This window comes from Rousettus aegyptiacus, unplaced genomic scaffold (genome assembly GCF_014176215.1).
Source record: "Rousettus aegyptiacus isolate mRouAeg1 unplaced genomic scaffold, mRouAeg1.p scaffold_m13_p_5, whole genome shotgun sequence".
Classification (NCBI taxonomy): Eukaryota; Metazoa; Chordata; class Mammalia; order Chiroptera; family Pteropodidae; genus Rousettus; species Rousettus aegyptiacus.
The window spans coordinates 35,032,609-35,058,165 of NW_023416308.1; the positions used below are offsets into that span (position 1 = coordinate 35,032,609).

The following is a 25,557-nucleotide window of genomic DNA, read 5'->3' on the forward strand; positions in this document are numbered from 1 at the left end:
GTTCTTCCTATACCTTAAGCCTATTTCTTCCTGTCTAATCCTTGATAGTGAGGGTTCCTCAAAGAACTCAGAATGTTTTACATGGTTTTAAAAAGTTGATTTAAACAGAAGCTTTTAGTTAATAAAGGTCTGGCCACAGATTACATTTATTATACCAAAAGAATAATCTCATCTGTCTTTATGTGCTTATCTAATGTAAAAAAATGTCTGAAGAAAGATGAGAAAGGAGATTAATTTGTGACACTCTGCCAAAGAATAGTGGAAAAAGACTTCTCTATTATTAATTTACTCATTAGAAAGTTAAGAAATATGTCATTTGCTCCCTTTCTGTTCTTAATCCAAAATATAGCTCAGCTTCTTTAAGAGAATTGAAATTGATATTGAGAGCTTAATGTGGCTATCTTTTCCTTGATTATAGCAATACCCAAAATTATCTGTTACCTCACTCTGTGCCTTCTCATCCACCTCCTACCCCAGGACTATAGTCCCTTGGAAGAGCTTCCGACAGGCTCTTCATGAAGTACATCCCATCAGTTCTGGGCTGGAGGCCATGGCTCTGAAATCCACTATTGATCTGACCTGCAATGATTATATTTCAGTTTTTGAATTTGACATCTTTACACGACTCTTTCAGGTAAGATAATAAAAAGTTGGCTAAAGTAGTTATTACTGCTTTTCTGAAGAGAAAGCTTTTTAAAAAATAACACTTAGGATATTGCTTATTATAAAAGTATTTCTATTCATTCTAGAAACTATAAGCAAGAAAATTAAAACTACCCTGTATTTCATATCTGTATATAGATATATATACATATATACACATATACAGTATTTTTGTTAAAAATAGTAACTATACAATCTGCTTTCTTGTCCTCACATTTATTAAATATTCTCTTTTTACATCATTTTAATAATAGTAGAATGTCTAGAAAATGGGTACACATGCCACTTAATAATTTATTCTGAGAAACACATCATTAGGCAATTCCATCCTTAGGTGAGCATCATAGAATGGGTTTACACAAACCTGATGGCACAACCTACTACACACCTAGGCTTATTGGTATAGCCTGTTGATCCTGGGCTACAAACCTGTATAGCATATTACTGTACAGGTTTAATATATCTTTGAGTAATATTGGCCAGAAAGTAGGAAAGTAGGTACTTGTAGATAGTGGTAACACAGTGATAAATCGTTGTGTATCTAAACATAGAAAAGGTACAGGAAGAATCTGGTATAAAAAATGATATGGAGCATTTACCATGAATGTAGTTTACAGGACTGGAAGTTGCTCTGGGTGAGTCAGTGAGTGAGTGGTGAGTGAATGTGAAAGCCTAGGACATTACTGTACACTATTGTAGACTTTATAAACGCTGTACACTTAGGCTACAATAAATTTATAAACTGACATGAGATTATACTGCACAAGAGAAAATGATGCAGTCAAGAGATGCTAAACATAAGATGTGGGAGACTACTGACATAACACAGCATAGTGTTTCACATCAGACTTTTTTTCTAAGTAAAAAGAGCACACACTAAAACAATGATAAAAAGTATAGTATAGTAAATACATAAACCAGTAACATAGTTGTTTATTATCAAGTATTATGTACTTTATATAATTGTACACACTAAACTTTTATATGACTTGCAGTGCTGTAGGTTTATTTATACCAGCATCACCACAAACACATATGTTGCACTATGATGTTATGACAGCTATGATGTCACTAGATGATAGGACTTTTTTTATGTGCCATTATAATCTTAAGGGACCACAATAGTAAATGTGTTCAGTCATCTACCAAAATGTCTTTAATGGTACATGACTATCATATGATGTATTTAATCAGTTCTCTGTTATTAGACAATTATGTATGTTTCCAACTTTGCTCCTATTGACTGTTGAGATGTATTGATGGTTCAAAAAGAACTCATTTTTCTTTTTCTAAAGATAATGTGTATATATGTCAACTTGCATAATCCTTTATTTGGAACTTCTCAGTTGCACATGGAGTCTCTGCCCTATTTTTTTTTTTGTTATTATTTAACCTCACTACTGTTAGTTGGAAGTGCTTTAAAATTTCTTGAATTTCATTTGTAAAGTTAAATTTTTCCCTATAAAGATACGTTTTGTTTGTTTGTTTGTTTGTTTGCTTTTCAGAGTTCTTATCTCCCAAACTTATTTGTCTTCCCTCAAAGTCTCAATATAATTGGAAATTTAGCAGTAAATGGAGAGTTCATAATTGAGAATTGAGGTTGTTTTCCTTTGTTCTTCATTACTCTGAGGCTGGTTTGTATGTCTTGAGCCAGATGGTTTGATCGATCTCTTGTCTCCTTAGCCCTGGTCTTCTTTGCTCAGGAACTGGAATAGTCTTGCTGTAACTCATCCCGGTTACATGGCTTTCCTGACGTATGATGAAGTAAAAGCTCGGCTCCAGAAATTCATTCACAAACCTGGCAGGTCAGTGCCATGAATCAAAGAGGTTTATTCTCCTGAATTTTATTCTCTTGTGACCTTTGTTAGAATAGAGAAAACATAATCTTTTATTAGTTTTCCAGTGGCAGTGTTTCTGCAGTAGGATTGATGCCTGTTTATCAAAGGAATTGACTCTTTCAAATCCTATGATTTGGTAAATGCTTTCAAGCCACTTAAGAGTTGGGCTTATATGTCTTTGGTTTTCAGTATGGAGTCATTAAAGAATTGCCTTATTGGTGGTCCTTTTGATTTTTGTCCATCTTGTCTTCTACCCTAATATAAGCATATGTATTCAAAATTCTGTTTATCTCTGTTCTCAGTTACATTTTCCGGCTGAGCTGTACTCGTCTGGGTCAGTGGGCTATTGGGTATGTCACTGCTGATGGGAACATTCTTCAGACAATCCCTCACAATAAACCTCTCTTCCAAGCACTGATTGATGGCTTCAGGGAAGGCTTGTGAGTACCTACTGTTCACCATCTGCGAGAGTCTAGGAACTTAGGGACTATAAAACTTCATCATTAATGACTTTATTTCAGGTTCTTCCTACAGGTTGAGATATACGGAACATATTAACAGGTTCTGTTGTTTTGACCTTCAAGTTCTATAGGACTTCTGTTTTTATTTAAAAGGGATTCCTTGGGTGAAATTTCTCTACTGCTTCAGTTTTTACTCTGAGTAAACTATTTTTCTCCTTTTCGAAATGTTAACGTATTTTCAAGTCTATATTAAATTTAAAATTATACCAGTTAGAAGACAATGTTACCAGTTATTTAGCCAGCATTAGAATGATTAGATATTTGCTCTTCATGACAGTGGGCTCAGTGGCCTTCATCCTAGCATTTCTTCAGGCTTTGGACTTTTGAAATCCATGCTAATATTTATGACTAAGTTCTTATTCCGGAATTGCTATTCCTTCAGGAATTCAAATTATCATTTGGTAATCACTAAAAGTACTAACAGTTGACCAGGTATCAGAAAACTATTTATGTTTAAGGTGATTTAGGAAAATTTGTTTTCTATTATGCATCACCTACAGTAGCATTGAAACTGAAAGGGGTGCTTCCCCAAATGTCAGAGCAGTTTGATACTAGAAGTTTCCTGGTGGGTGATCTCAGTAGCTTAATTTGCTTCTTGTTAACATTCTTTTTTAGTTAGTGTCTCTCAATGTTGAATTTGCAAACAATGGTATTTCAGGTCTTTGGTCCAAAGCAAATGCATTTTAAATTAAGAATTTATACTTCGTGCCCATCCATAGATGAAAATAAAGGTTGGCAAACTGGCCCATGGACTAGCTGTTTTTGTACAGCCTGCATCTGAGGTAGTTTTTCCTTTTTAAATTGTTGTTTTTTTAAAAAATAACAACAATGAATACGTGACACAGGCTTATGTGGCTTACAAAGCTTAAAATATTTACTATCAGTCTCTTTACAGAATAAGTTTGTCAATCCCTGGATTAAAAAATAGAGCCTGTGGCATTGTGCCTGGAGAAAAGAATATCGGTATTTGGAGAATATCTTTTTGGAACTGTTCTGTGTTATTTATTTTTTGAAGCATTAGTAAGATCTATCACTTTTGCAAATTTATTGGCTTCAATAAAATCCCAAGGTTGGTTATTTTTTTATAGCTATTTGTTTCCTGATGGACGAAATCAGAATCCCGACTTGACAGGCTTATGTGAACCAACTCCCCAGGACCACATCAAAGTGACCCAGGTGAGTTTTGTTTTATATTACAACCATATCACTAGAGCCAAGCTTTTATACATACTTGATAGAATTGACAGTAGAATTGTATTAAGTGATTAGAACACTTAAATTTTAAACCATTGACTAGATTAATGGATTTGTGTGTGTAGTTTCATAAAACCATGTAGCTTAAAATAGGACCAAGACTAGACGATTTCTGTTTAATGGGAGAATATCGACTGCTATTGTGAAACTTTTATATAAGAAAAATTTGTATAGAAAGTAAGTCTTTAATAATCTCTTAATTTTTTTTTTTAAATCGAAGGAACAATATGAATTATACTGTGAGATGGGCTCCACGTTCCAACTGTGTAAAATATGTGCTGAAAATGATAAGGATGTAAAGATTGAGCCATGTGGACACCTCATGTGCACATCCTGTCTTACATCCTGGCAGGTATGAATCCAAATCATGCATTTTCTCAGCTGTGTAAGCACTGTGAAAAATTGGGGATTATATATTCTTTACAGGTAAAAGGAATGGCCTGGTTTGTGGGGTAGGTTTTAAACTTTTGATTCCTTTATTTATTTTTTTTCCTATCTCCAGAAAATGTATTTCCTAGTGAATGAATGTTTTAAGTTCTTTGAGATGTTTCTGTTACCATCTCCTGTTTCCTCTGCAGGAATCAGAGGGCCAGGGCTGTCCTTTCTGCCGATGTGAAATTAAAGGTACTGAACCCATTGTGGTAGATCCATTTGATCCTAGAGGAAGTGGCAGCCTATTGAGGCAAGGAGCAGAGGGAGCTCCTTCTCCAAATTATGATGATGATGATGATGAGCGAGCTGATGATTCTCTCTTCATGATGAAGGAATTAGCTGGTGCCAAGGTAAGATTGCAATTTAAGAGACTGGCAAAATCCATTCTGAGTTGTGTTCTAAATCTATAGAGCACATAATGACATTCAGACCACAAGGAGTAATAATAGTTAATATTTATTGAGCATTTACTATGTGAGAGATACCATACTAAGCAATTTTTAAATTTTAACTCATGTAACCATATGAGTAGGTGCTATTATTATCCTCATTTAACAGATGAAGAAACTGAGGCACAGAGAGGATAAGAAATTTGCTGAAGATAACACAGTAAGTTGAACTAGAGTCTGTAGCCAGGTAATACTGGCTTCAGGGCCTATTCTCTTACTACCGGTATCGTAAAACTGGGCTTTACTCTGATAGCTTGGTGGAGAAAATGAAGGGGAATAAAAGAATTAGACTCTAATTTACTCCTGAGAGTAGAATATGTTGTTCTTGTCTTTTTTTTTTTTAATGGAATCTTGGCATTAGAAAGTTAAGTTTGGTGAGGAGAAAGGAGACACTGTAAATTATCAAATAAATGGTAACAAAAATGATTAGAGGGTGGTAGGAAGTACCCTGTAGAAACTAAACAAACTATAACGGCCCTTGTAAAGATAGGCGAGATAAAGGCTGAGAAAGGATGTTATCAAATTCTGCTATATCAGATGGTAAGGTAGAACAAGAATTTATTCTCTTTATCTTAAAAGTCACCCATAAAGATTTTAGTAATATAATATATAGGACAAACAATGGGTTCCCATATGCTGCAGATTCTCTAGAATGTTATAAATTCATGGGATGCATTTTCTTGATACAAATGAAGCTTTCTTTTATATCACCTTTTGACTGCCTGACACATAGTAGGTGCTCAATAAATGTTGAAAGAATGGATTTTATTTCTTAAATTAATAGATCCAGTGTATATCCTCCTCCGTGTCCTCAATGTCACTGCCTTATTTCCGGCTCTTATCATCATTTGTTCTTACTGCTACCAGAGTAATTGATCTACAACATGAACCTGACCACCTCATTCGTTTGCTTCATTCCTCTTTAATGACTTCTCATTACTTAATGAGTTAAATCTATTCTCTTTTCCAGGCACTTTGCACTGATAATCCTTTGTAATTTATATTTTGTGATCCAGCAAGGCTGAGCCACTAAAAAATTCTCGATGCTTTTGTCTTAGTAGTTTCTATGTAATTTAGCTGTTTTCATTTCCTAGGAAACCTTTTCAGACTGTGCCCTGCTTTTCCCACCCCCAACTCACATGTATTTACATACATAAAATCTAGGTCTGGCCAGGTGTTTCTGGGTTTCTGTGTATATATCTGCTGTAGACTTATCACCTTGTAATAATTTATGAAACCTGTTTCTCTTTATAAGGTTCTAGAAAGCAAGAGTTATATCTCATTTGTAATTAGCTACTCAAAATTGAGCACATAGTAATTACTTTAAAGGTTTGAATGGAAACTGAAAACTCTTCAAAGCAGGAATTGTTCAGTTTATCGGTGCTATATCATTAATGGATAATTGAAGAAATCTGGATTATTTAAGTGGTACATTTTTGGTTTTTTGAAGTTGAAAAACTCAAGTAGAGATTCATTTGACATAGCAGTTTTATGTTCTTACATAGGTTGCTATATGTTCATTCATGAAAATTTACTGGTAACCCCTACAATATTAGGGAAGCTGAATAACATAAAGAAGCGATTTTTCATACATGTATTCATTTGAAATTAAAATGCCCTTTTTTCTTGACGAATTTTTATAGATGGCATTACTCATTGTGGCAAAACAGGCACTCACATTCCTTGTTGATCTGGGTACAAATTAGTTTTTTTGGAGTACAATTTGACATTTACTGAGATATGTAATATTCACAGTTCAAATTAGCAATTCCATTTCTAGGAATTTATCCTAAAGAAATACTCAGTGTACAAAGCTACAGATATAGTTATTCTTACAGTATTGTTTGTAATAAAAAACAATTAGAAACAACCCACATGCCCACGTGTTAGTATTCTATTGCTGCCATAACAAATAACTACAACTTTAGCAGCTTAAAACAATACGTATTTATTCTCCTATGGTTGTATAGGGCAGAATTCCAACACATGTCTCATCAGGCTGAAGTCCATATTCCTTTCTGGAGGCTCTAGGGGATGATCCATTTCCTTACTCATTTTAGTTTGGCAGAATTTAGTTACTTGCCAGTTGTAGAATTAAGATCTCCTTGTTTCTTCGCTCGTTGTCAGTTTATGGTATTGTCAGCTACTAGGGGCTAATTTCATTCTTTGGCTTCTGGACGCCTTTCCTCCTTTAATTATATCTTCCTGTGATTCCCTGCTTTTAAGGACTCATGTGATTAGATTGCCCCCCACCCCACCCCCCGGACAATCCAGGATAATCTCCCTATCCCACAATCCATATCTTTAGCAAAGTTCCTTTTCTATATAAGGTAACACATTCACAGATTCTAAGTTTTGGGGCATGAACATCTTGGGTGAGGAGGGTCATTAGTCTTCTTATTACAATCCATATAATGCTCTGCAGAATGAGTTCAGTTTACATATACCGAAGTGGAAAGCTATCTAATGTATATTAAATTTAAAAAACACCTGTATACTATGTATAGTATCACCTATTTCTATTAAAAAAAATTCGGTTGTAAAAATCTTTTTAACATGCATGGGGAAAAAGTTGGATGACTGCACAGCAAATGACTATTATTTCTGAGGATACAAGTTCAGGGGACTTAAATTTTATGGAGTATTTGAATTTTTTCTTTTTTTTTTTTTTTTGCAATGAGCATGTATTACTTTTACAAAGTGTTTATTGTGCTAGGTAAGTACTATATAGAATAAGAGACCTAAAACAAAGGCCTGCAAGGAGCTAGTAGTTTTATTGGGGAAGAGAATGTATATGCAAGTGAAACACTATTTAACACAAGGTAGACAGTATACACTGTTTTCAGTTGTTAGATGCAAACTCTTTAAATGCTGTGGGACTTTAGAGGAAAGAAGAAAATGAATGCTTTCTTCAATAATTGATAAATACGAATGATTAAATTTACTCATTTAAATGTGATAAATGTACACCGTAAAAACTTGAGAAGAGAGAAAAACAGCATGTATTACATTATCTCTTGGCTACTTGGTAATTTAGTCTCTTAATGGACATTCATATTGTTTCTAGGCTTATACATATTGATATTTCTTTGCATGTCTAATTGTAGGTTAAATTTTTAGCAGTAGAATGCTAGATAAAGATTCTTTTATGTAAAAATTTAAATTCTGATAGAACTGAAGGATATAATTAGGAGAGAGGCACATGGAAATTTCAGTCGGTGGTATTTCATTTCTTAGCTGAATGGTAGCTACTAGGTGGCTGTTTTATTTTATCATTCTTTGTACCTTACAATTTGTATAAGGTATGAATTAAAAAATTGAGTAAAAATATTTAACTTTTTTGATAGATTTTTAAAAATAATTTTATTTTTAAGTTACAGTTGACATACAATATTATATTAGTTTCAGGTGAACAACATAGTGATTAGACATTTCTGTAACTTATGAAATGGTCACCCCAGTAATCTAGTACCCATTCGACACCATACATAGTTATTACTATATACATTATTGACTATATTCCCTATGTTATACTTTACATCTTCATGACTCTTTTGTAAATATCAATTTGTACCTCTTAATTCCTTCCCCACTTCAGTTATCACCCCAACATCAATATGTTCTGGAAAACATCAACATAATCTCTGTATCTATAAGCATATTTCTGTTTTGTTTATTTTGTTCTTTAGATTTCACATGTAACTGAAATCGTATGGCATTTGTCTTTCTCTGTGTCACTCCACTGAGCACAATACCCTCTAGGTCCATCCATATTGTCTCAGATTTCATTCTTTTATATGGCTGAGTCATATTCCATTGAATATATGTACCACCTCATCTTTATTCATTGCATCCATCAGTGGACACTTAGGTTGTATCCGTATCTTAGTTATTGTAAATAATGCTGCAATGAAGATGAATCCACTTGTCCTTCGAAGCAGTGTTTTTGGTTTCTTTGGATAAATACCCAGATGTGGGATTACTGGGTCCTTGTCTCATATTAGAGCCTTTGTTTTAAAGTCTGGTATAAGTATTGCTATCCCCACTTTTTATTTATTTATTTCTATTAAGTATATGTATATCTTTTGATCTGAAGGGACTCTCTTGTAGGCAGCATATATAAGGAAGGGTCTTGTTTTTTTATCCATTCAGCTATCCTATTTTTTTTCTTTTCATTTGTTGTATGTATATATATTTATTATTATTTTTTATTATGGTGACATTGGTTAACAAAATCCAGTAAGTTTCAGGTATACAATTCAACATTAAGGCATATATATAATTGCATCACCTGTTCACCACCCATAGTTAGATTTCTTTCTCCCACCACGTATTTGACCCCTTTTACCACATCTACATGCCTCCTTCCCTCCCCTCTGTTAACTATTAGTCTGTTGTCCATGTTCATGACTTCCTGCTTGTTTGTCATGTCTGTGTGTTGGTTTTAGGTTTATATTCCACATATAAGTGATATCCTGTGGTTTTCAACTTTTTATGTCTGGCTTATTTTGTTCAGCATGATTATCTCAAGATCCATCCAGGTTATCACAAATAGCAGTATTTCATCTCTTCTTAAAGCTGAGTAATATTCCATTGTATGTATGTACCATAGCTTCTTTATCCAATCATCTGTTGTAGGACACTTCGGTTGCTTCCATGTTCTGGCCACTGTGAATAATGTTGCTATGAACATTGGTGTTCAGATATCCTTTCTGATATCTATTTTCAAGTCTTTGGGGTAAATACCCGGTAGAGGGATTGCTGGATCATATGGTAGATCAATACTTAGTTTTTTGAGGAACCTTCATACTGTTTTCCTTAATGGCTGTACCAATTTGTAGTCTCACCAGCAGTGTATGAGGGTTCCTTTTTCTCTGCATCTTCTCCGACACTTGTTATTATTTGTCCTGTTGATTATAGCTATTCTAACAGGTGTGAGATGGTATCTCATTGTGGTTTTGATTTGCATTTCCCTCATAGCTAGCGAAGTTGAGCATCTTCTCATATACTTGTTGGCCATCTGTATATCTTTTTGGGAGAAGTGTCAGTGCAGGTCCTCTGCCCATTTTTTAATTGGATTGTATGTTTTTTTGTTGTTATTGATTTGTATGAATTCTTCATATATTTTGAATTTTAGGCCATCATCAAAGGAATTGCTTGCAAATATATTTTCCCATTTGGATAGTTGTCTCTTTACCCTGATGATGGTTTATTTTGCTGAGCAGAAGCTTTTTAGTTTGATGTAGTCCCATTCATTTATTTATTTTTTTTCTTTTACTTCCCTTGCTTTGAGATCAATCATGAAATCCTCTTTAAGTCCATGAGGTTTGTTCCTATGTTTTCTTCTTTGCAATTTATTGTTTCAGGTCTTATATTTAGGTCGTTAATCCATTTTTTTAACATTATTATTTTTTTAATTTAAATTAGTTTCAAGTATACGTACATTGGTTAGACATCTGTATAGTTCATAAAACAATCCCCTCAATAGCTCCCTCCTTCCCCTGCCCCTCTACCTAGCCATCATATGCTAACTGCATCCTTTCTCCCAAACTCCCCATCCCCATACCTAACTGTCAACTTCTTTAACCCTTCTTTAACCCTTCACCCCCTTCTCCTAGCCCCCCAACCCCCTCCCCTCTGTCCGTCACCAAATTGTCCACTATATTTGTGAGTCTATTTTTGACTAGTTTGTTCTTTTTGTTCCTTAAATGTCGCATATAAGTGAAATCATATGGTATTTATCTTTGTTTGACTTATTTTACTAAGCATAATAACCTCTAGGTCCATCCATGTCATTGCAAATGGTAGGATTTCATTTTTTTTAATTGTTGAGTAATATTCCATTGTATATATGAATGATAATTTCTTTATCCAATCAATCATCTGTTGATGGGCATTTAGGTTGCTTCCATATCTTGGCTATTGCAGATCATGTTGCCATGAATATTGGAGTGCATAGGTCTTTTACAAATTATTGTTTTGGTTTTCTTTGGATAAATACCCAGAAGTGGGTATTTATTTTTTGAGAAACCTCCACATTATTTTCCATAGCGGCTGTACCAATTTGCAATCCCACCCACAATGTATGAGGGCTCCCTTTTCTCTGCATCCTCGCCAACACTTGCTGTTTTTTGATTTACTGATGATAGCCATTCTGACAGGTGTGAGATGGTGTCTCATTGTGGTTTTAATTTGCATTTCTCTGATGGTTAGCAACCTGAGCATCTTTTCATATGTCTATTAGCCATCTGTATTTCCTCTTTGGAGAAGTATCTGTTCAGGTCTTCTGCTCATTTTTAAATTGGATTGTTTTTGTTGTTGTTGAGTTGTATAAGTTCCTTATGCATTTTGGATAATATCATTAGTGAATATCTTCTCCCAAACAGTTGGTTGTGTTTTTGTTTTGTTCATGGTTTCCTTTGCTGTACAAAAACTTTTTAGTTTGATGTAATGCCATTTGTTTATTTTTTCTCTTTTGTTTCACTTGCCTGGGGAGATATATCTGAAAAGAAATTCCTGTTAGTAATATCGAAGAGTTTACTGCCTTCTAGAAATTTTATGGCTTCAGGTCTTAAATTTAAGTATTAAATCCATTTTGAGTCTAATATTGTATACAGTGTAAGAAGATGGTGCAGCTTCTTTTTTTGCATGTATCCAATTTTCCCAACATCATTTATTGAAGAGACTGTCTTTATGCCATTGCGCATTCATACCTCTTTTGTCATATATTAATTGAGCATATAGCCATGGATTTATTTCACGGTTCTCTGTTCTATTCCATTGATCAATATATCTGTTTTGATGTCAGTACCATGCTGTTTTGATTATTGTAGCCTTGTAGTATAGTTTGAAATCAGGTAGTGTGATACTTCCAACTTTGTTCTTCTTTCTCAAGATTGCTGTGGCTATTCGGGGTTTTTTATGGCTCCATATAAATTTTAGGATTATTTGTTCTAGCTCTATGAAAAATAATACCCTTGGTATTTTGCTAGAGATTGTATTGACTCTATAGATTGCTTTGGATAATATGGCCATTTTAACAATGTTGATTATTCCTACCCGTGAACAATGGTATATGCTTCCAGTTGTATTTTCTTCAGTTTCTTTTTTCAATGACTTATAACTTTCTGAAAACAGGTGTTTTACCTTCTTGGTTAATTTGATACCCAGGTATTTTATAGTTTTCGATGCCATTGTAAATGGGATTGTTTTCTTAATTTCTCTTTATGAAAGTTCATCATTGGTGTATAAAAATGCCACTAACTTCTGAATATTTGTTTTGTAACCTGCTACTTTACTGAATTCATTAATCAGTTCTAACAGCTTTTTAGCGGAGTCTTTAGGGTTCTCTATACATAGTATCATGTCTTCAGCAAATAACAAGAGTTTTACTTCTTTCCCAATTTGGATGCCTTTCATTTCTCTTTCTTGTCTTATTACTATGGCAAAGACTTCCAATACAGTGTTGAAGAGGGGTGGTGAAAGTGGACATACTTGTCTTGTTCCTGATCTTAAGGAAGATGCTTTTAGCGTTTCCCCATTGAGTATGATGTTAGCTGTAGGTTTGACATAAATAGCCTTTATTATGTTGAAATATATTCCATCTATTCCCGCTTTGCCGAGAGTTTTTATCATAAATGGATACTGGATTTTGTTGAATGCTTTTTTTCTGTATCTGTTGATATGATCATATGGTTTTTATCTTTTGATTTGTTAATGTGGTGTATCACATTAATTGATATGCAGATATTGAAGCAAGCTTGAATCCCAGAAATAAATCCAACTTGATCATAATGTATGATATTTTTAATGTATTGCTGAATTTGGTCTCCTAATATTTTGTTGAGGATTTTTGCATCAATGTTCATAAGAGATATTGGCCTATAGCTTTTTTTTTTTTTTTTTTTTTTTTTGTAATGTCTTTGTCCGGTTTTGGAATCAAGGTAATGGTGGCCTCATAAAAGGAGTTAGGGAGTCTTCTTGAATTTTTTGGAATAGTTTGAGAAGAATAGGTGATAATTCTTTGAATGTTTGGTAAAGTTCACCTATGAAGCAATCTGGTCCAGGACTTCTGTTTTTGGGAGATTTTTGATTACTAATTCTATTTCATTGGCGGTAATCGGTTGGTTCAGATTTTCTCTTTCTTCTTGACTCAGTCTTGGGAGATTGTATCTAGGAATGTGTCCATTTCTTCCAGATTGTCCAATTTGTTGGCGTATAATTGCTCGTAGTATTTTCTAATGATCTGTTGTATTTTTGTGGAGTCCTTGGTTATTTCTCCTCTTTCATTTCTGATTTTCTTTATTTGAGTCCTCTCTCTTTTTTCTTTGATGAGTCTGGCTAAAGGTCTGTCAGTTTTGCTTATCCTTTCAAAAAACCAGTTCTTGATTTCATTAATATTTTGTATTGTTTTTCTACTCTGATCTTTATTATTTCCTTCCCTCTATTCACTTTGGGTTTTGTTTGCTGTTCTTTTTCTACTTCTTTTAATTGTAAGGATAGATTGTTTATTTGAGCTTTTTCTTGGTTCTTGAGGTAGTCCTGTATTGCTATGAATTTCCCTCTTAGGACTGCTTTCGCCTTGTCCCATAAATTTTGAGTCATTGTGTTTTCATTTTCATTTGTCTCCAGGTATCTTTTGATTTCTTCTGTGGTCTCACTAATAACCCATTCGTTGTTTAGTAGCATGTTATTTAGCCTCCGTGTATCTGTGTATTTTCAGTTTTTTTTTTGTAGTTGATATCTAGTTTCATACCATTGTGATCGAAGAGGATGGTTTATATGATTTTGATCTTCTTAAATTTATTGAGACTTGATTTGTGTCCTAACATGTGGTCTGTTCTTGAAAATGTTCCATATGCACTTAAGAAGAATGTATTTTGCTGCTTTGGGGTAGAATGCTCTGAAAATATCTATTAAATACATCTGTTCTAGTGTGTCTTTTAGGCCCATTGTTTCCGTGTTGATTTTTTTGTCTGGAAGATCTGTCCATTGCTGTCAATGAGGTGTTAAAGTCTCCTACTATGAGACTATTACTATTGTTCTCTCCTTTTATGTCAGTCAATAATTACTTTATGTATGTAGGTGCTCCTATGTTGGGTGCATATGTGTTTACTAGGGTTATGTCCTCTTGATTTATCGATCCCTTTATTATGTACTGCCCTTTTTTGTCTCTTATTATAGTTTTTGTTTTAAGGTCTATTTTATATGATATAAGTATTGCTACTCTGGCTTTTTAAAATTTCCATTTGTGTGAAATATCTTTTCCATCCCTTTATTTTTAGTCTGTATTGTTTGATCTGAAGTGGGTCTCTTGTAGACAGCATATGCATGGGTCTTGTTTTCTTACCCATTCGGTTGCCTTATGTCTTTTGGAGCATATAATCCGTTTACAATGATAGGTACATTGTTACTGCCATTTTATTATTCATATTTGCTATTTGTATTTTCTTTTTTACCCCTTTTCTTTTTACAGAAGACCCTTTAACATTTCTTGTAATGCTGGCTTGTTGGTGATGAATTACTTAAGCTTTTTCCTGTCTGGGAAGCTCTTTATCTCACCTTTCATTTTAATCAAAAGCCTTCCTGGATACAGTATCCGTGGTTGTAGATTCTCGTTTTTCATAACTTTGAATATGTCTTGCCATTCCCTTTTGGTTTGCAATGTTTCCATTGAAAAATCAGCAGATGTTCTTATGGGGGTACCCTTGTAAGTAACCAGCTTCCTTTCTCTTACTGCTTTTAAGATTCTCTCTTTGTCTTTGACCTTTGGCATTTTAATTATGATGTGTCTTAGTATAGGTCTATCTGAATTCCTCTTGTTTGGGATTCTTAGTGTTTCCTGAACTTGTATGACTAATTCCTTTGCCAGGTTAAGGAAGTTTTCTGTCGTTATTTCTTCACATAGAGTCTCAATCCTTTGCTCTCTTTTCCTCTTCAGGTACTCTTATGATTCAGATATTTTTACGCTTCATGTTGTCCCAGAGGTCTCTTAAACTATCCTCTTTTTTAAAAAATTCTTTCATTTTTGTTTTTCTGATTGGTATATTCAGCTACCTTGTCTTCCAATTTGCTGATTCAGTCTTCTGCTTTGCCCTATCTATTGTTTAATCGTTCTAGTGTATTCTTCATTTCAGTTATTGTATTCCTTATTTCTGTCTAGGTCTTTTTAATAGTTTCTATGCCCTTTTTTATGCTGTTGAGGTTCTCATTGTGCTAATCTATTCTCCCCATAAGTTCGTTGAGCATCCTTATAACCATTATTTTGAACTCTGTTACTGATAGATTGCTTGCCTCCATTTAGCTTTTTTCCTAGAGTTTTCTCCTGTTGTTTCATTTGGGGCATGTTTCTTTGTTTACTCATTTTATTAGCTTCTCTGTGTTTGTTTCATTATGTCAGGAATATTTGCTTTGTCTCTCAGCCTTGGTCAGATGGCCTCATGTGGATGGTGTCCTATATGGCCCAGTGGCGCACTCTCCCTGATCCCTTATGTCAGGAGCTCTGGATGTGACCTTTGTGTGGGTTTTGTGTGATCTGCTGTCACCAAGCCTTTATTATTGTTGTAGATCAGTGGGTGGAATTAATGTTCAGGCTGACTGTGGAAATTGGCTGCACCCTCAGGATAAGAGTTGTTGTGTGGGGGCAGACCCCACTGGGTGGGATTTGCCCTAGAATGCTTGTGGACTTGTTGTAACCACCCTTTGTGTTTAGCACTACTGGAACAAGTCAGGAGTTGCTCCATTGTGGTCTGGTGCCAGCCTTCAGATGCATTGGTTTTGTGGCCCTGTGGGAGGTATTCCCCCATAGGCCAAGGTCAACAGCTGATTTTGATTGCTCAAGGCTACCCGGTGAGAACTACAAAGTGATCCAGATAGTTGTTGCCTATGCTGGATCTATAGGTAAGTGGAAGAGGCAACACTGTAGGCAGCTCTCGGTTATCCTCCGTCCCTGACCTGTGGCAGTTTAGCAGAGGGACTAGTGCTCCTCAAGCCCTGACACTGCCTATCAGTTGCCTGTAAGTCTCTGAAACTGGATGAGCCTCTGGGTGATATGTGTGTTGGGTGGCACAGGGACCCTGGGAATCTCCTGGGTCTAGTGAGTAAATTTCCCCTGCCACTGCAGTGTCAGTTTACATGCCGACGCTGTCTCTCTGGCTCGCTGTACAAGTTTCCACTCGTAGCAAGGTCAGCTGCTGCCCACCTGGGCCTAAACGTGCTACCTCAGAGCAGGGGCAGCTACCTATCAATGTGCAGGGGGCACTTTGTGTACTGAATTGGGCAGGAGCTCAGGGAGTCAAGGGCCGTCAGACCAGTACAGACCCCTGCAATCCACTTAAGAGATATTGCAGCTCGTACAGGCAGCGGTGGTCTGCTCACAACTGTTATTCTTTAAATGTGCTCACTGTGCTAGCCAAGGTCTGTTACCTGTACTAACTGCGCAATCTCAGAGCCAAGCAGGGCAGAAGAGGCTGCTTGTCAATAGGCTGCCGGCACTTTGTGGCTTGGGTGAAATGGGATCTCAGGGAGACAAGGTCCATTCGGCCGATACAGCCTCAGTTTTGCTGCAACTTCTTTGGCTTGGCGTTCCCGCTGTAGACACAGATAACAGTGAGGCCAGCTGTCATCAGGGGCGATCCCACAGACCCCTGTGCTCCCCAGAGACAATATTGCAACTCTTGCAGACAGCAAAAGTCTGCCTGCCGGTGATTTATGTGTAGTGCCCACCTTGTGCCAGCCAAAGTTTATTGCCTGTGTAGATTAGAAGATCAAGGGAGGGGAGGGACAGGGCTGTGGCAGTTTCCTGTCAATGGGCCACATGAGGCAATTTGTGGGTAAGGTGGGCGACGTGTCGGTGAGACAATGGCAGTCAGATCAATACAGCCTCAGTGTTGCCGCAACTTTGATAACTGTTCCCAAGTTCCCGCAGAAGTCTCAGATCCCAGTAAGACCAACTGCTGCCTGGGACTGGCCCACAGGTCTCCAGTATCCACCCAAGTTCATGTTGGCAGCAGTGATCTGCCTAACCCTACCTCTGAAATGCGGCTCACAGCAATGGCCGCCCCACTGTTAATACTTGGCTCTGAATCAGTTGGAGCAGGGCTTGGAAGCCATCCAACGACAACTGCCCTGGACAATCTGCAGGTTAGGCGGAGCAGGCTGATCCCCTCTGACCAGCCTCCCTAATGGATCTGTGGGAGGGGTCTGTACAATCAAGCTGGCATAATCTATAGGTTACCCTGTAGGGCGGCCAGACTAAGGTGGCTGCATTTCCAGCCTTCATTCTGAGGCCAGGTATTACAGACATTTTCAGAATGAATCCCGCACGAGCCTCTGATCCAACGCTGTTGTCCCAGGTGAGGACCCATGCGAAGGCTTTCTGATCTGTCCGCAGATCAGAAAGCCTTTGCACGAGTCCTTCAAAGGGAGGTCAAGGGGTTCATTGCCCTTCCATCTCACCCAGATGGCCGGAATCCTCTCTAGTTTCTAAGTCAGAGTTATTGGAATCTCCTCTTTCCTCGGCTGGGACCCTGTGCTGGAGAGCCCCCAGATGAGACCAGGACCCCCTTTCCCTCAGGAGAGCCTCTACAGCTTCGCTCTCCCTCCTGGTGATCCTCCAACACCCACGAGTGCGGGTCCAGCCAAATTTGTGACTTTGCCCCTCCTACTGGCTTCGATGTGGCTCCCATTTATTATCAGATGTAGGTGTTAAGATCAGCTAGATTTCAGGTGATTCTCCATGTTGATTATTTTATAATTCAGTTGAAATTTCAATGCGGTTCTGAGAGGAGACAAACCCTTCTTTTAACTAGTCCACCATCTTCCCCCCTCATTACGGGGCAACAGTTTAGTTTCATTCTTTTGCAGGTGGCTTTCTAGTTTTCCTAACGCCATTTATTGAGGAGGCTTACCTCTCTCCATTGTATGTTTTGGTTCCTTTTTGGAAAGTTATTTGCACATATAAACTTGGGTTTGCTTCTGAACTCTCAATTCTGTTCCATTGGTCTGTATGTCTTTTTTTTTTTTTCTGCTAACAACATGCCGTTTTCATTATTGTTGTTTTGTAATATAATTTGAAGTTGGGCATAATGATGCCTCCAGCCTCATTTTTTTTCTCAGGATGGCTTTGGCAGTTCAGAATCTTTCATGATTCTATACAAATCCGATGATTTTTTGTTTTATTTCTTTAAAAAATGCCAATGGGATTTTGATGGGAATTGCATTAAATCTGTACAGTGCTTTAGGTAATAAGATCACTTTAACTATGTTGATTCTTCCAATCTGAGAACAAGGAATATATTTCCATTTCTTTGTATCCTTTTCAATATCTTTTAATAGGGTCTTATCATTTTCATTATATAGGTCCTTCACATGTTTCGTTTAGTTTATTCCTAGGTATTTTATTCTTTTTGTTGTAATTGCAACAGGAATTTTTTTCACTTCTTTTTCTGACGCTTCATTATTAGAGTATAGGAACACTATGGATTTTTGAATGTTGATTTTGTATCCAGAAACTTTACTGTATTTGCTTATTGTTTCTAGTAGTGTTCTTGTGGAGTCTTTAGGATTTTCTATATAGAGAATCACGTCATCCACAAATAGTGACAGTGCCTTCTTCATTTCTTATTTGGATTCCTTTTATATCTTTCTCTTGCCTGATTGCACTCACTAGGACATCCAATGTTATGTTGAATAAGAGTGGTGATAGTGGACATCCTTGCCTTGTTCCTGATCTTAGAGGGGAACAGTTTTAGTTTTTCACCATTAATTATAATGTTGACTGAGGGTTTGTCGTATATGGCCTTTATCATGTTAAGGTACTGTCCTTCCATACCAATTTTGTTAAGTGTTTTGGTCATTAATGGATGCCATATGTTGTCGAAGGCATTTTCTGCATCTATTGATACGATCACTTGATTCTTATTTTTTAAATTTGTTTATGTGGTGTATCACATTAGTCGATTTGCATATGTCGAACCAGCCCTAAGTCCGTGGGATGAAGCCCACATGATCAAGGTGTATAATCTTTTTAATATGTTGTTATATTCAGTTCACTAGCATCTTATTTAGGATTTCTACATCTGTGTTCATGAGAGATATTGGTCTGTAGTTTTTGTGTGTGTGTGTTATCTTTACCAGGTTTTGATATCAGGGTAATATTGGCCTCATAAAATGAGTTAGAAAGTATTGCCTCCTCTTTGCTTTTTTGGAAGAGTTGGAGGAGAATAGGTATTAAATCTTCTTTGATTGTTTGGTAGAATTCACTGGTGAAACGATCTGGTCCTGGTCTTTTACTTTTTGGTAGGTTTTTGATGATGGTTTCAATTGCCATACTGCTGATAGATCTATTTAGATTTTCTAGTTCTTCTTGATTCAATCTAGGAAGGTTGTATCTTTCAAAGTACTTGTCCATTTCTTCTAGGTTATTAGATTTGGTGTTACATACTTTTTCATAGTATTCCTGTATGATCCTTTGTATTTCTACAGTTTCTGTCATAATTTCACCTCTTTCATCCATGATTTTGTTTATTCGTGTCCTTTTTCTTTTTTCTTTAGTGAGTCTAGCAAATCTCTTCTAATTGCTTAAGCTTATAATGCCCTGTTCTTAGTAAGGGTTGCACATCTCCACTTCTATCTGCCTGTTAGTCACCTTACTCCTAATTATGGATTTTTTTTGTCATTTCATTTTAGGTGAGCTGACCTCTTTCAATATTTCCTGTAGTGCAGGCCTCGTAGTGGAGAATTCCCTCAATTTTTATATGTCTGGAAAAGTCTTTATTTCTCCTTCATATCTAATGAAGAGCTTTGCTGGATACATTATTCTTGGCTGGTAGTTCTTTTCGTTTAATAGTTTGAATATTTGATTCCACTCCTTTCTTGCTTCTAAGGTTTGTGCTGAGTAGTCTGACGATAATCTACTGGGTTTTTCTTTCTAGGTTACTGTGTCTTTTCCCTGGCTGCCCTGAGAATTTTCTTTGTCTTTGATTTTTGATAATTTTAATATAACGTGTCTTGGAGAAGGCCTTTTGGGTTGCGATAATTGGGTGTTCTTGAATTCCAAGATCCAGCTCATTCCTTAGATTTGGGAAATCCTTATCAACTATTTGTTTAAAAATGCTTTTTGAATCCTACTCCTTTTCTTCCCCTTCGAGAATGCCCATTACTCACGTGTTTCCTTTTCTGATGGTATCAGCTAGTTCTTGTATTTCTCTTTCATTATTTTTCATTCCTCAGTTTTTCTCTTCTTCCGATTTATTTCTGGATTTCTGTCTTCAATATCACTGATCCTTTCCTCCATTTGGTCAGCTCTATTTCCTAAGCTTGCTATTTCATTTGTCTTCTCTTTTAGTGTGTTTTTCATCTCTGAAAGTTCTGTTTGGTGCTTCTTAAGAGTTTCAGACTCCTTGCTAAAAAACTCATTCTGCTGATCTAGTTTTTTCAATTCCTGGAATTGTCGATATGAATTGTTTTGCATCTCATTGAGTTCTTTCAGAAGTACCATCATGAATTCTCTGTCATTTGAGTTACATATTTCTATGCCTTTAAGTTTATTTTCTGGAGATTTTTCTCTTTCTTCTTAGGCTACCTTGTCTTTTTATGGTGTTTAATGGACTATTTCTCCGCCTGAGCATTAATGGAAGTGTATTCTATTGTTTGTTCAGAAAGAAGATTTATTATATAAAGGTTTCTCTTTAGCCTGCTGCAAAGAAGACACTTCTTTTTTTTTGGTTTCCCTTAGGGGGCGTCTAAGCCTCTTGGATCCGTGCTTTATATAAAGCCTAAATGTCTTTTTAATTTTCTTATAGATATTTAATCACACTTGCTACTCTCAGTTTCAGTCCCTGTCAGTGTTAGCAACACTTTCGCTGATGTTTTCTCAGATTCCCCTGGGGCCCCATGGTGATTTGTCTCAGAGGGTATGGGGTGAGGGTCCCTCTGGGTTGAGAGTTAGGGGCTGCAGGTCAGTCTCGGTTTTGTTGCTGGGGCTGGTAAAAATTAATCGTTTCTCTGCAGTCTTGTCTGCTTCTCTGCTTTCTGCCCTGATGACTGAGCCCTGCTGCCAGCTACTAGAAGTTCTGGCCCTTCCAGGTAGGCTAGTCACCGCACCTTCTCTCCTCTCTCTCCTCCTGCAGGGAGCTCCAGAGGCTAGGAGAGGTAGCTTCAGTCTCGGAAGCTTCTTCTCATATTCCTCTGGGGTTCTGCTGTGTTCGGTCTTGGAGGATATGGAGGAAGGGTCTCTCTGGGTTGGGAGTTGGGAGCTGCAGCTCAGCCTTGGTTTTGCAACCAGGGCCAGTAAAAATCAACTGTTGTTTCTCTGTGGTCCTGTCCTGCTTCTCTGCTTTCTGCCCTGATGACTGAGCCCTGCTGCTGTTTGCTAGAAGTTCTGGCCCTTCCAGGCAGGCTGATCACAGAAGTTGCTGCACCTTCATCCCTCTCCCTCCTTCTGCAAGGAGTTCCGGTGGCTGTGAGAGGCAGCTGCTTTATTTCTCTGAGTCCACCGCCCGATATCTGGAGTTCTGACCTGTGGTAGCTCTTGTGCATAGATCCTACAATCAGATGAGGTGGTATGTAATTTGGGTGTTTTTTATTGAGATTTACGTGTTCAGCTTATTATTGTTTCAAGGGGAGATATCTGAGGACGTCTCTCACTCCATCATGTTTCCGAGTCTGGATTCTTTCTTTATATAAAGTCTTAATAATGTCTTTTTTTTTTCCTTTTAGATACTCAATCACACTCACTACTCTCAGTCTCAGTCCCTGTCAGTGTTAGTGACAATTTTGGTAGTGTTTGCTCAGATTCCCCTGGGGCTCCATAGTGTTTGTTTTTAGAGGGTATGGGGTGATGGGCACTCTGGGTTGGGGGATGGCGGCTGCAGCTCAGCCTTGCATTTTGCACCAGGCACTGGTAAAAATCAACTATTGCTTCTCTGCTGTCCCCACCTCTGTACCGTTCCCACTTTTCTGCTTGCCGTTCTGATCCCTGGGCACTGCCACGTATTGCTCACAGCTCTCTCAAGCAGGGCTGTTCAGGGAATCCACTGCACCTTCTCCCTTTCCATTCTTCCTGCAGGGAGCTTGGGCTGTGAGAGGCAGCGTCTTCATTTCTCCCAGTCTACTGCCCAACTCCTATGGTTCTGGCCTGTGGTAGTTCTTTTGTGCTTGTGTGCACATTCTTCGTGTGCAGGTTGGGTGTTCTGTTGTTGTTGTTGAGTTTCAGATGTTCAGCTTATTGTTGTCTCTCACTCTGCCACATTGATGGAAGCCCCTGCCCTTCCCAAAGCCAAAGTCAATGCAAAGGTTTTGAAGGCAAAGAAAGCATTGCTAAAAGGCGTCCATATCCACACACGCAAAAAAGAAGGTAGGCACATCGCCCATCTTTCAACAGCCCAAGACACTGCAACTCTGAAGGCAACCCAAATATCCAACCCAAATATTGGACAAGCACTTCCCCTCCCCTGGAGAAACAAGCTTGACCACTATGCTATCATCAAGTTCCCCCTGATTATTGAGTCAGCCATGAAGAAGATAGAAGACGACAATACACTTGTGTTCATTGTGGATGTCAAGGTCAATAAGCACCAGATAAAACAGGCTGTGAAGAAGCTCTGACATTGATATGGCCAAAGTCAACACCCTGATCAGGCCTAATGGAGAGAAGGCATATATTCGGCTGGCTCCTGACTATGATGCTTTGGATGTTGCCAACAAAATAGGGGTCATTTAAACTGAGTTCAGCTGGCTAACTCTAAATATAAAAATTGTTCGCTGTAAAAAAACATAAAGTATTTGTTGAAAAAAAATAAAATAATTGTTAATAGATATGTAGTTATTGCCATTTTATTATTCACGTTTTTGATTTTTTTTCTTAACGAAGTCCTTTTAACATCTTGTAAGACTGGTTTGGTAGTTATAAACGCCTTGATCTTTTTCTTGTCTGGGAAGCTCCCTACCTTTCCTTCAATTCTGAAGGATAGCTCTGCTGGGTAGAGTAATCTTGATCATAGGCCCTTGCTTTTTAGCACTTTGAATATTTCATGCCAAGCCCTTCTGGCCTGCAAAGTTTCTGTTGAGAAATCAGCTGGCAGTCTTATGAGAGCTCCCTTGTAGGTAACTAACAGCTTTTCTCTTGCTACTTTTAGGACTCTCTCTTTGTCTTTAACCTTTGGCATTTTAATTACGATGTTTCTTGGTGTGGCCTCTTTGGGTTCATCTTGTTTGGGACTCTGCACTTCCTGGGCTCGTTTGTCTATTTCCTCTGCCAGGTTAGGGAAGTTTTCCGTCATTATTTCCCCAAATAGGTTTTCAATTCCTCTCTCTCTTCTTCTGGTACCCTGTTGTGTGCATGTTGGTACACTTGATGTTGTCCCATTTTTTAAAACTATCCTCATTTTTTAGAATTCTTTTTTTTTTTTCTTGTTGCTGTTCTGTTTGGGTGTTTTCTGCTACTTTACCTTCTAACGTGCTGATTGGATTCTCTGTTTCATCTGATCTACTGTTGATTCCCTCTAAGATATTCTTCATTTTGGTTATTGTATTCTTCATTTCTGACTGGTTCTTTTTTATGTTTCCTACTTGAGTTTTGTGTTTTCTTTTTCTTTGTTAAAGTTCCCACTGAGTTCATCTCTACTTTTTCCCTAAGTTCATTGAGCATCCTTATACCCAGTGTTTTGAACTCTGCATCTGGTAGATTGCTTGTCTCCATTGTTTTCTTTTTTCTGGAGCTTTATTCTCATTTGGGACATGTTTCTTTGTCTCCTCATGCTGGCTGCCTCCCTGCATTTGTTTCTATGTATTACATACGGCTGCTATGTCTCCCGGTGTTAGTAGAGTGGCCTTATGTGTAGTAGGTGTCCTGTGGGGCCTGGTGGAGCAGTCTCCCTGATCACCTGAGCTGGGTGCTCCATGTATGTCCCTTGTTTGAGTTGTGTGTGCTCCTCCATTATATTTGAGCCTTGGTTACTGTTCACACATCAGAGGGAGGGATTGACTCTTAGGTTAATTGGTTGTGAGGAGGATCTGTTGTGTAGGGGCTGATTTGCTTTAGCGGAAATCTGGTGCCTGTCCAGTCTGCCCTTTGGGTATGTCACTTGTGGAGGTGATTGGGTGGTGTTGTGTTATGTTCTGAAGCTGTCCACTGCCTGCGTTGGTTCTAGGGCCTCTTGGGAGAGGCCCTGGTATAAACTAAGGTCAGCCACTCCTTGTGACCAGCCCAGGGCTACTTGCTATTGTTGAGATTAATTATGAGCCTCTATTAGCCGGCTGCTGACTGACTCTCTCCACCATGCAGGGTCAGAGAATCAGCCCCTAGCTTCCAGAGGAGGCAGCTTATAAAGCTTGAAACTACGTCCTGGTGGCCTTGATTAAGCAAGCAAGCGGATTACAAAAGCAGAAGTTGGCTCTTAGCGTCTAGTACAAAGATATGTTGTTTCTGGGGGACTCCTAATCTTATAAGAAACAGGGCCTGATAGACAGTTTTGTTACCTGCACCCCGGCGGAAATGATGTTTTTTCTTGGGAGCTGGTGTCTGAAGATAACACTTCCTGTCTTGTCCTTGGGACTAACTTACTGGAGAATTTTTTGCTTTTACAGTATGAGGTGCAGATTGGTCTGTAGATGATTGCTACTTCTGCTGGTCTTGGAGGTGCCTAGCAGAGGATAAGCTATGAGACTGAGGCTGGCCGCCACTAATGCTAAGCTTGAGGCTGCTTAGCAAGAGGTAATTGGCACACCAAAGCCAGCTACTGCTTGTTTGGGGTTTGTGAACCTTTGAATGATTTTAGAAAGTTCGCTTAGTAAGCCAGGCCAGGGCATTTATTTGGAAGAGCTACTGGAAGTGGGTGAACAGGTCTTCAATTTGTGTGGGACCGGATCTCAGGGAATCATCAGGGCAGGGAAACAGTGTTAGGTAGGTTGGTGGAGACTCAGATATGGGGTCTACTTTTCCATGCTTGTGCAGGCTAGATGGTGGCAGAGCTCAGCAAAACAAGAATGGCTTTTGCCAGCACTTCTGTCTAGGAGAAAGTCATCATCATGGGACATTTTTTTGCCTCCCCTGTGTGTTGTAGTGCCTATTTCTTGGCTCCCTTTTTTTCCTTCTCTTTACTTTACTTCCTTGTTTGAGTGGATTATGTCCTCAAAATAGCTTTCTATGATAGGGGAGAGGAAAATTTTTGAGATTTTTGATATCTTAAAATGTCTTTAATCAACCTTAGCATAATTTTTCTATTTGTTGCCCTGTCTCCTTTTAGCCCCAGAAGCTTTTAGGTTATTTTCCTTATCCTTGGTTCCTTGAAAATTTAAGGGTGTTTTTTGTTTGTTTGTTTGTTTGTTTGCTTGTTTGTTAATAGGTTTCCTTTTCTTCATTGGGCTAGCTCTACAGTGAACTCTTTCCATGGATATTTA

At 37.7% G+C, this 25,557-nt stretch overlaps 1 protein-coding gene and 1 pseudogene across 1 annotated transcript in view; both read left to right on the plus strand.

The window, feature by feature from the left end:
• CBL (Cbl proto-oncogene) overlaps positions 1–25,557 on the plus strand; it is a 96,325-nt gene that overhangs the window by 49,005 nt on the left and 21,763 nt on the right. Inside the window, exons 4-9 of the mRNA XM_016139367.2 lie at positions 478–634; positions 2,347–2,468; positions 2,804–2,941; positions 4,111–4,198; positions 4,497–4,628; positions 4,855–5,058. Coding sequence (XP_015994853.2) covers positions 478–634; positions 2,347–2,468; positions 2,804–2,941; positions 4,111–4,198; positions 4,497–4,628; positions 4,855–5,058 — 841 coding nt within the window. The remainder of the gene's footprint in view (positions 1–477; positions 635–2,346; positions 2,469–2,803; positions 2,942–4,110; positions 4,199–4,496; positions 4,629–4,854; positions 5,059–25,557) is intronic.
• Positions 21,886–23,171, plus strand: LOC107507937 (annotated as a pseudogene).